General features: G+C 42.6%; 1 protein-coding gene across 1 annotated transcript in view; it reads right to left on the bottom strand.

Annotated features, from left to right (window-relative positions):
- The window catches only part of SYT9 (synaptotagmin 9), a 37890-nt gene extending 26824 nt beyond the window's left edge, over positions 1-11066 (bottom strand). The window contains exon 1 of the mRNA XM_061356651.1: positions 10803-11066. Coding sequence (XP_061212635.1) covers positions 10803-10950 — 148 coding nt within the window. The 5' untranslated portion in view covers positions 10951-11066. The remainder of the gene's footprint in view (positions 1-10802) is intronic.
- Positions 11067-12122: the final 1056 nt, after the last annotated feature.

Raw genomic sequence — 12122 nt, 5'->3', positions numbered from 1 at the left:
AGATGAAAAATTGTTTTCCCGCAGTTTAGGAAGGAAAAATAGTTGAGGTGTCTGAAGATGTTTCTGATTCTCTTGATATTAAGGTCTGTTCTGGTTTCCAGCTCCCAAGAAAAACAGAAAAGAAGGAAGAAAAATACACTGAAGGAAGAAAGAGCAGGTTTTCTTCACAGTGTCGAGTTGCACTTGTAACACTACACCACAGTACAGATATAATAATTACTATCAAATCACTCAAGCAAACCTGTACCTTTGCAGTGCTATTTTGGGTGCTGCTCTTAGCTATTTTATCATCACTGGTCATAGAAGCAGTATGAAATACAGCAGTATGAAAGAAATCATCTTGACTAGTCAAATAATTGTTCATAACATAACTACAACACAAGACAGGTAGAGAATGAAAAAGGTAGGTAGGAACAAGACATTAACTTGAGAACAGGAGCAGATATAAAAATGTTACACCTTCTGCAGTTAACAGAAGCTGATGGGACCAGTGATGCTGCTGAACAGGGAAGGGCCAAGGTGACAGGTTTTCCTTATGAGGTGAAGCCACAATGGCCAAGCTTTTTCTTTCCTGCCTAGCTATAGCCCTGCTGTCACTGTCAAATCATGCTTCCTCAGTCAGGCTTACCAAACTATCCAATCCTCACAAAATCCCAAACCACCAAGCAACCAAAAAAAGCACTGAGCATCTGATGCGACTCTGGGACAGTCAAAGCACTTAGACAGATCTGCTTTTACTTTTTTTTCTAAGAAAAAGCTCAAAAGGCTTTGAAATTCAGAAAACTGGCAAATTTTAGTGAAATATAAAACAGAAATGTAACTTCATACAAAGGTATAACAAGGTGTATCTACAACTTTTCCTGACTATTACATCTCTCTAGCCAGGTCCTCAAAATCCCAATTTCAACTCTGTTAAATAATTTCTGAGTGACAGCAAATCTGCTTGGTGCTCTTTGGTCTCTTAAGAACGTGAGTGACATTTCCCTTGTCAGAGGCTTGGCTGCCTGTCCTGCTCCTCATGCCCATCTCCTGTGCAGCACAAGTGACAGGCTTCATGCTCATGCCTGCTGCACCATGAGGTCTCTCACCTCCTTTGTGCAACAGCTAGGAAATCTAGAACAAACATTAATCATCATTAGTAACTGTACATTTAAACAAAAAAAAAACTGAGAAGTTTAAGTTAGACTTTTGTTACCATGGCTGCCTTAGTGACATCTGCAGAAATAGAAGCCTTTTCTGATAGCATGATCTACTGCAAAGAGAGGACAACCATAAAATTAAACAAAATTGGAGCTATTAGTCTAGACTTGTGTCTTATATTACCCAAAGCAAATTGGTAAAGCTTAAAAAAAAACCAGTACTGATACGAGAATTTTCTGTTCTGAGCTTTCTGTATTTTCTTAAGCAATACCAGATCTGTTTTCTCTTGCATTTGGTTGCTAATGGATCTAAAAGCTTTCTTCAGCAGGTAATAATTGCCATAATGCCACTGCTACACATCCTACATCAGCCCTACTATAGCGAATAGAATAGCACTCACTGAGAACTGACTCAATACCTCCTTTATTTCCTTCTAGGCAGGCTCGGGAAACACTCTCTTCCTTTATGCTGTGCAGAGAGACCTTAGCCAAATAAATAAACTTCTTCTAAATGGATAAAAAAATCTGCTACAAATGGAAACAGAAGATCACAAGACCTCATTGATCATTTTCTAATTAGCATTGTACATTTCTTTTTACATACTATAGTAGGATAATTCTTACTGAATTACAAATTGTAATTATTTACATACTTTGATACGATAAGCAACTTTTGCAGTATCTTAATATGTATTAGTGAAACCATTAACTCCATTGGCATGTCTTATGATTTTACATGTCCTTTGAAAATTTTAGCTCCAAAATCATTAGTGTCTGATTTTTTTTGGGGGGGGTGGGGAGGGATTTATATCAATAATCCAAAAGCATTTTCTGACTGATTATGTATTCTAACTATTCTAACTGTTCTAATATTCATCTTTGGTAGACACACATCAACTGTAAATTGGTTTGAGACACACAAATGCATATGCCAGTTTCGACTGCATCTACTGTCTTTCTGAATTCCAACTAACCATAGGAAGTATTCAAGATAAAATCCTGAAGTGTACATGTCTGCCAAAGGAAGCCAAATTGATTTTACTTGGCTAATGAATGTCTAAAATCAGAAAAGAAAAATGCAGCTGAACATACTGAGCAACTTAGAACATCAAAGATTCAGGGTGATTACAATAGCTAATGTAATAAATGTGCAAGCCATCAGCTGTTCTATGTAGCATTTTCTTAATGGGACAGAATTTTTTCTCTACTCTCCAATAACTGGATCAAGTACTCACTACTTAACAGTCTACAGAACATGCAAAAAAAGACTTATCTTGTAAGATGATGGATTTTAGGGATTAGATTCTTTAACTTGCAACAGACAGCATTTTTATGAAAAATCCTTCCATTTGTAATTAATTATTATAAATTCTTACCCTTCAAACTAAAATTTTGTTAGCAATAGAAAATGGACATAAAGCTTTAAACCAAAATAATCTCTCTTTATCTCTTTGGTCTAAATAAAACCACAGAAGCGCTTAAATGAATTACAAAATATAGCATAAGATGCACGATACAATGTTCTTAAGTACAGCATTGCACTAAGCCAACAGTGATCATTATTTTCAGTGGAGGAAAAATTAAACCTAAAAACGTGGTTTAAAACACAAATAAATAAGTTGCAGTTTTTTGTTCAACCTCTACTTATTACAAAGATGCCATAGAGCTGCAAAGCCTCAAGACCAAATTTAAATGCATCTGCTGTTATGACAGCAACCATTTTGGACTTATATTTCTAGGTCTCTGACTTGTCAGTGTAATTAAACTCCCATTAATTAGTTTATAAAGGAAAATTCCAGAAAGCTATCTGGGTGGAAGTGAGGCAAATCTTCTGTACTTGGGTCACTAAAGGAATGAATCACAAAAACGTAACAACCTAGAATTCCACCCTTATTAAAAATGGCATTATTGTTACACAAGTTCATGGTTTTTTTAGGAATTAATGACCCATAAATCTGTTACAGTAGCACCTCTACTTCAGTGATCAGAGCTTTGGGTCCGCAAACACAAACTGTTGCCTGTGGAAATAGGCATATTTCTTAGGGACCTACAATTAGCCAACTCTTTCCTCTCTCCCCTCTATCTAGAAGGAATGTGCAAATCCCACTGAAATAAGAGCTATGACAAATGCAGAGATAAACTTTTACTGGCAAGTAAAGTCACATGTATAAGGGCTAAATTTACCCTAATGTTTTGCATTACAAAACTGGCATTTCAGATGAGAATTCAGGAGTAAGACAGACTGTATGCTATTTAGCCATCCTGGTTCTTAAAAGGTTTATGTTTTTATCATTACTCATTAGATTATTTTCAATTATATCTATTTTTGTTATAGTTCAAAATAACCATTTTCTTGAGCCTTCACTGCACATTGGATGAGACTTCCATAAACTGTGGTACCAACTGAACCAGAAGTCAGTTATGTTATTCAGACTTTTAGGATGACTTCACAAAACTGCATGCAATGACTTCAGTAAATAGATACTATATATATATATGTATGTATATAAAATGAAGATAGCATATGAGCAAACATACTTTTTTTTACTAAACACAACGTGGTGCAGTTGGCATCCGTCTATTTAACACAAGCACAATACAATGTTACGCTATAGTGCCTAACAGCACACTGTAAATAACAGACATCTGGTACAATTCCCATATAGGTGAGAAGTGAAACCAAAATGGAAATGGAAGACCTAGAATGTTCTTGGCTCCCACACCTATACTGAGTATGAATGCAGAGGCCAAGCAGGGCTGGAGGCCACCTTCCTCTTGGTCTTTTTCTCATAGTTACACTTGCTCTCCATCCCACAACATTCAAGAGCAGCCACAGGACAGCAGGGACCTGAGTCTTGATCAGAGGAACTACAGAAAACCTACTCATGTTTGTTTTCTCAAGTCAGAGGAAAGTACTATTGTACTAAAGTTGTTCTGCATCACTGAAAATTGTAACGTGATTTCAGTAGTGCAAGGGTTGTCTCAAATTTAGACAATATTAAATATGACTATGATCCAACCTGATCAAAGCCTAACATCAGTTCTATTATAAGAATGATCTTTGTAGCCTTCCTTCTCTCTGGTTCTGAAGTGTCAATTATAACTTAATGATCTATACAACTTTAGGTTAGCTGTTACATGCAATGATGTTAAAGTAAAATCTTTAAATTACTTTACTTTTTTTAAAATTAATTTATTTTAACTACAGCTTCAAACCATTACTAAGCACACAGGTAGTCCCTTTTCTTTGAACGTAATTTATTTCAAAGTTTAGTTATCTACTTAAAACAGATTTGTGGGGAAAAAACAATACTAAGCTCTTCCAATATGACAGGAAAACCTCTGAGAGCCTATTTCTTTGATGGGAATTAAACTAGCGGAGCAACAGGAAATCATTTTTGCATTCTGCAATCATGTTCTTGACTTTACAGAAGAGAAAAAGAATACATAATTTCAGACTAAAATATATAACATCACTGTACTTTTTTTAAACTCTTGACAGTACTTTGGTTCCTGAAACCCAAAGGAACTTGGGTCTCAGACTCCTTTGTTCATTTGACATCATGTCAGTGAATACAATTCACGCTTCTCCTCTATCTTGTAGAGTTTTGCACTAGCACGACGTATAGAACACTATCAATTTGAAGTGGCAGCATTTTACATTAATTTTGCAGGAGGAAAATAGAATTAAAAATACAGTGAGCTCATCACGAGTAAAATAAAAATAAAAACATACTGAAAGCTGTTTCACCCACTCAGATCTTTTTCATGTCTTTACAACCCAAAAATGCTTCTTGCACTTATCTAGATAAATCTAGATGTGCTTATCATCTTGATGAAACTGCAGCTTGATATGTTGCCGAAAGCTGTGGGGGGAATAAATCACTAAGTCATCTGAGTTACAAAAGTTTCTTAAGAAATTAGATCACTTCTGAAAACCTTTGAAAAAAAGGTTTTGTTTTAAACTCAGCTCTGAATTAAAGACAAGCTTGCTCGGATACTTTTTAATTGCAAGTGTTAGCTTCCTAGGGAATTACAGGTCTGCCGGAATGACACTTGCCACAGCCTTGGCTCTTGCACTCCACGGCTGGGCTGAGTCTACATTTATGCCAGTCAGGCCTTTTTGTTTCTTTGTGCTTTTCTTTCCTGTAGTTAAAAGTATACATTTAAAAATACAGCACTGATTACTATGATTCTTTAATCCTACTGCAAGGCCATAACTGCACCTTCTCATACATTTTCTTCAATATCCATCACATTTCCCTCCCACATTTTTAAGTTTTTTGATTGTCAACTATCTTTACCCTCCATCAAGTACTAAATTCTGACTTTCTGTCACTGCACAGTACTGATCTTATAAGCCATAGCATACTTTATGCCTAATGGCCATCACTGTGCCCACAAGATTCACCATGTTTTAGTATCTATAAGCACATAATGAAGAACATTTTAAGACTTACTGGCTTATCCTCAAGACATGCAATCCAACACAACAGAAAATGAGAGCTTTTTTTCCTAGCTTACCTTTTATTTCTATTCATTTTTCTGCTATGAAATTAATGAAAATTCATTATGATTTTTTTTTATCTCTTATCTTCGTAAGTATTGGGCTCATAACGACATCCTCTTATCTTTTTATACTTTTTATTCTGGGTTTTCAAGGGTTGCATACTTTTTAACTAAAGGAAGAAAAATTCAATCTGCAGAATGAGCTAAGGAGATGAAGTTTTGTGCAAAGCCCCACAGTGTGCAACTCATACACTTTTCCTATATATAACTTAATTTTACTGATATTCAGCAACTGCCAGCACACATGTAATTATGCCTTGAACATTTTATTGCCCTATCTAGCAGTCACTGGAAGGTATGCAGGAAGCACAAATTGCTACAAAGTTGGCAAAACACTACAACGAAAGGCAGTGCAGAAATTCATCAGGTTTACAAAGAGCAATACTGGTCTCCCACTGCAATTGCTAGGAAGCTGGTGTTTTATAAACACAGATTCACTCCAACAACAGCAATAACAAGATACACCTTTTCTGTTAGGTTTGATTTATGCCACACCAAGTTTTTCAGTTAAGAAGTTGTAAGACCAATCTATTAGACAAATGGTCCACAGGGGAACACAAGTGGTTTTGTTCTTAATGCTTCCAATAGTCAGAGCCTCCATTAAGATTTTCTGCCTTCATGGGTTTGTCTGTTTCTGGGTTGTTGTTCGGGCTTTTGTTTGTTTGGAGTTTTTTTGGTTTTTGTTTTTCCTGTTTGCTGGTTTTGTTGTTTGATTTTGGTTTGGGTTCTTGTTGTTTTGTTGTTTTTTTTTCTTTAATACATTAGTATAATTCTTCTAGTTAAGCAACTTCTATTCCTCATCTCAAGTATTTGCTTTATCCAGCGCCATGGGGTGATACTACATGAGCTTCAGTGATGGTTTTCAAATGCCAATATGACTAGAGGAGTAGAATATAGAAATATTATGAATGTTTTACAAATAGGGAATGGAGGAATGGAACAGAAAAAGAAGCATCACTGACATGGACAGTGGGATTGAGTGCGCCCTCAGCAAGTTTGCCAATGACACCAAGCTGTGTGGTTCGGTTGATATGCTGGAGGGAAGGAATGCCATCCAGAGGGACCTTGACACGCTTGTGAGGTGGGCTGATGCCAACCTCATGAAGTTTAACCATGACAAGTGCAAGGTCCTACACCCAGGTCGGAGCAATCCCAGACACAGCTACAGGCTGGGCAGAGAAGAGATTCAGAGCAGTCCTGCAGAGAAGGACTTGGGGGTGTTGGTCGATGAGAAAATGAACATGAGCCAGCTTCAGTGTGCGCTTGCAGCCCAGAAAGCCAACCGTATCCTGGGCTGTATCAAGAGAAGTGTGACCAGCAGGTCGAAGGAGGTGATCCTGCCCCTCTACTCTGCTCTCGTGAGACTTCACTTGGAGTATTGTGTGCAGTTCTGGTGTCCTCAACATAAAAAAGGACATGGAACTGTTGCAACAAGTCCAGAGGAGGGCCATGAGGATGGTCAGGGGACTGGAGCACCTCCCATACAAAGATAGGCTGAGAAAGTTGACGCTGTTCAGCCTGGAGAAGAGAAGGCTGCGTGGAGACCTCACAGCAGCCTTCCAGTATCTGAAGGGGGCCTATAGGGATGCTGAGGAGGGACTCTTCATTAGGGACTGTAGTGATAGGACAAGGGGTAATGGGTTAAAACTTAAACAGGGGAAGTTTAGATTGGATATAAGGAAGAAATTCTTTCCTGTTAGGGTGGTGAGGCACTGGAATAGGTTGCCCAGGGGGGTTCTGAATGCTCCATCCCTAGCAGTGTTCAAGGCCAGGTTGGACAAGGCCTTGGGTGACATTGTTTAGAGCGAGGTGTCCCTGCCCATGGCAGGGGGGTTGGAACTTGATGATCCTAAGGTCCTTTCCAACCCTAACTATTCTATGATTCTATGATTAAGGTATGTAGGATGCCTCTTGGGATTTTCAAAGGTGCTCTGACATACAACTCTTATGGAACTAAGTTAAGATGTTTCACCAAATGCCTTATTGGCATTTTTAGTTTTCCAAAAACCTTTAAAATCTGACTCCCCAGGTCACCCTGTAAATCCAGCAGACCAGCACTTTAAACCTAGAACTCAACAGCCCTTAAACTTACGCTCTAAGCACTGTGCAGCAGTTCCCATAACAGGGCAAATTACAAAACCTGAAGATGCTTGTGTATGCCACAATCATTTAGTCCCCTTCTGTTGCCTTCCCAGGCTGAGTCACACTCCAAATACTCAGACCAGATGCTGGGGAGCCACACAGCCTACTGCATCAGATGTCAGGCAAGAAGTCAGTGGATCTCCAGAGATCTGGCTGCTTCTTGCTGGGACCAAAGGGTGCCAGGAGGCTGAGCTTGTAGATGAACCCTGGTATAAGGCCCAGCAACTCCTCAGCGCTCTCCCTCCCTAGAGTTTGATTTTTCCAATAACTACTGCATTTGTACAGCCACCCTTCCACTTAAGTAAGAGAAGCTCCACACAGGAATGGCCCAAACCAAATGTGCTGTAAAATCATCTCTATCTACCACATAGCTGGGTTTACACAATTAGCCACTTTATTGCAGAAAAACTCCCATAAGCACAGGCTTTAATTCCTGTACAAAAGCTGTGTGTGTTGTCTAGCTGCACTTTTTTCAACCCTAACAAAGTTGCCCATGTTTTTTTGGTAGCTCATTTGGCTGGCCTAAGAGAAATTGCTCAGTTTGGCAAGTACACATCACCTTCACAAAGGGGAAAAAATTATGACAAGGCTAGCCTCATCTTTTGCCCAATTCTAAGACTCTGTCTTTCAGGAAAGGCTTTCTTCATCCCCCTGTGTTTAGACCACTAGTGGCTGGAAAACAAATGGATTAGCTGTCAGGGCTTTTTAATGCCATCATTAAGTCAATGAAAGTCACTAAGTAAATTTAGATGGGTCAATGTACTACCCTTTGATTGTGAACTGTATTACTTCATTTTGGAAGTCACGTACACTGCCTTCTTGCAGCCCATACCATCATATCCAAGGACCAGATAAACAAACCAATGGGCAGCCAGCTCACTGGGACAATCTATGTATTTTAATCAAAAAAACAGAAGACAAGGTAAATTAATAAATTCCTGACATTGCTTCCCTACAGAAGTGGCTGCCAGTCAGGGCTTACAGATAACATGTTTCCTGCTAGACCCTCTGTGACTGGCTGCAGCTGCAAAAAATATAAATGTTAAAATTGAGGCCAACAGGAAGATGCTGCCTGCAGCGTAATTGCTCCCTGTTGCTGCACATTGGCTGGCAGAGGTTAGGGACCGCTGCTCTGTGTAATTGAGCAGGTTTGCAACAATACCAGAAGGCTGTTGTATAATAGTGGTTGAAGCAAAACAGGTAGAAATAAACACAGATTTTATTATTATTATTTTTAATCTTTAGGTAGAGGTGATAAATTTTTACTGAACAGACCGTGTTTTAAAAATGCTCCCAAACAGATGCCGAGTAGACTTTTTGCCCAAGGCTGAGAGAAAAAAAAGCAGGTAGCTTCTGAAAGAAATCTGAAGAGCTGTTATCCAAGTGGCTGAGGTTAAAGTCTCCATCTGCATTTCAAGTAATTTAGTATTCAAAGTCAGCACTGATTTAAAACATTTCTGGACTCATCACCTGACATACAAATACATGACTGATCCCTTGATAAATGAAAACTACAGAAAAATCACAGGTGTCTGCCACCAAAATGTGAACAAAGCAATTCAATCTGCCTATATGAACAAAACAATTAAATTTACCTAATTCTAAAGAATCCTTATAAAACATTGCATAAATCACTTCAATTTGGAGAAACAAACAAACAAACAAACAAAACCAGAATGGCTGCAAATAGCATTAGATACAAGCAAACTGAATGTCAGAAAATTCCTTATTCATTTATTGTCATAGCAGATCACTTTGTCACTAATTTTTTCTTAGTTTTACTTGTTTCTGCCAGGCCTTTCAGCACATCCAAGCATTTGTCAGTAAACTGCACTGCTAGTTCAGACACAACAAATTACAAAGATTTAAGACTAGCATGTCATCAGACTACCCCATGCTAAATGACCTAATTTATGTCAGAGAATATTAAATAAATTAATACCGTGCTGCGAGGATCAGCTGAGCTGAGCCAAGCTTTCCAGCACAGCAAATGTTTATCAACTTCACCTTTCACTCTCTAGATTTCTCCTCAAATTGAGCAAACTGAACCTGACAGTATAAAAAGAAATATAACAAACTCCTACTTCAAATTGCAATCTGCCTTTTCCTTACAGCCAGAGATGCACAGAACATTAGCACTCTTTCAACATTTTCATGTAGCTGGAGCTCAGCTTTCTTGTTAAAAAGCTTCCTTAAGTTAAAGTTTCTGTGTTATACCAAGACATGAAAAGGCAATCGTAATCCAGGCGCGCACACATAGAAACAGTCAGAGTACATCGTATCAGACCTACAACCCCACATCTGCTACAGAAACGAAGAAACAGTCTTTTTTTTTCCTTGTGAAATACACAGAATTAGAAAGTTCGGTTAAATTGTGCTGCATCTAAACCGAGCTATGACACCCACTTCCAATACACACACCCCCCCCCCCACCGCTCTTTACAACTGAACCCGGCGTAGCGGGGAGGGCCGCAGGAACCCAGGAAGGGCCCCGGGCTTGTGGCACTGCAGCAAGCTCCGGGGAGGCGGCGCTGGACAGGGAGGCCGGGCCCGCTCCGGGCCAGGCGGAGCCGAACCGACCCCGGCGGCGGGACGAAGTTGCCGGGTAGCCCACACTGTCGGCACCGGGATGCGGCGGGGAGAGCTGCCGAAGGAGGGCTCTACATCTCCCCCAAGAGCTGCTCGCCGGACGCCTCTAACGGAGACCCGGCAGCTTAGGGCGTAGCGGCAAGCAGCCGAACCGGGACGAGCATCCTCCGCCGGCCAGACCGGGGCAAATCCCCCCCCACACTCCCAGGAGCCACCCTCCCCTGCCTCTCGCTCGCACCCAGCGGCAGGCCTCGCCCCGCGGCACCCGGCCTCCGCGGGACGCTGGGGGATGTTCACCCTCCTCCGGTATCCAGGGGACAGGGGAGGCCGCCAGTGCCTGCAGGCCAACGGCGGCGGCCGTACCTGAGTCGGTGAGGCGGGGCCGGGCTCTGTCCCGCAGGTAGTAGATGAAATCCCGGCAGTTCTCGTTCTCCACCGCCCCGACGGAGCACAGCTCGGCCAGGAGCTGCAGCGCTTTCTCGCAAATCTCGTCCTCCCTGTCGCCGGGCATTGCCCCGCAGCATCCTCGGGAGAGGAGCGGAGCCGAGCCCTGCGGTCAGGCGCTGCGCCGCTGCCCGCCGCCCGCCTGCAGCAGCCCGCGCCGCCGGGCCGCCGCCCGCATCCTTAGCCAGCGGCGCCCGCCGAGCCGGGCCGCCCGCCGCTTGTCCCCGTCCCCGCCGCCGGCTTCGTCCCGCCGCCTCCTGCGCGCCGCTGCCGGGGGTGGAGAGCGGGGGGGACGGTAGGGTCCCACCAGTTGAACGCGAGGGTGGGGAGGGCCGCGGCCGCGCTGGCGCAGCGCTTCCCCGCGGCGGGAGCGGGCGGGGACGGGCCGTGCCTCCGCCCGGCCCGGCTGCGCAGCGCCCCTCCGCCCCCAAGGGCAGGGCTGCCCCGGGCCGCGGCCCCCCAGCCCCAGACGCGCTCTGCCTGGGAGCCCTCTCGGCGGCGAGGTCCAGTCCCGGCACCCCACGACCCAAGACTCGGCCGTGTCTGGAAAGGGGTGCGGAGGAAAACTTGAGAAGAGGCGCAGGATCTGATGGAGGGGGGTCCTGAGCGCAGGTCCTGTAAGCACATCCTCAGCATCCTGCCCTCCATCGCCGGCCAGCCCCAGACCTCCGCCTTGCTGGTGGGCGTTTAATGTCAACAGTCTGGCAAATACCGTATGTTCTCTGCGTCCCACTGCATGCTCAGAAATTACTCCATTCACTCAGCTAATTGTCTTGAAATTACAGTCGATAAATAATGCGTGTCCTCACTATCGGGAACCTAGCAGAGGGAAAAACGTTAGAAATTTACTCTGGACGGGAGGATGCTCTTAAGCGAGTTCATAGTTTGGCCTGGGTGATGGGTTAGAAAGAGTTAAACCACCGATGAGAAATCTCGGGCCCCTGCCAACCGGCCATAGCCTGAGGGGAAAGGTAGGAGAGCCTTCTGGAGGAGCTGAAGGTTGAGAATCTGTCTGCCATTAAGCATGTTTATCCTGACAAGGAGGAGATTTGTAAGGTGCTGCTTGGTTTTCTGGGTTTGTAGGGAGGCAGGCTGGTGGGTATCATGAAGGGAAAAGCTGAGAAATGGCTGCTCCATTTAACGTGCTTCCCCCCCCCCTCCTCTCTTTTGTCATAGTTTAAGTAAATGTTAGAGGCCATGATGAGCTTGGGAAGTTCAGCCTACTGTTTGAAGGCTGGT

This window comes from Neopsephotus bourkii, unplaced genomic scaffold (genome assembly GCF_033783945.1).
Source record: "Neopsephotus bourkii isolate Nb327-2 ecotype Australia unplaced genomic scaffold, CSIRO-AGI_Nbou_v1 NB_860, whole genome shotgun sequence".
NCBI lineage: Eukaryota > Metazoa > Chordata > Aves > Psittaciformes > Psittacidae > Neopsephotus > Neopsephotus bourkii.
The sequence above is the reverse complement of the archived record's forward strand: the minus strand, read 5'-3'. Positions and strand labels throughout refer to the sequence as shown.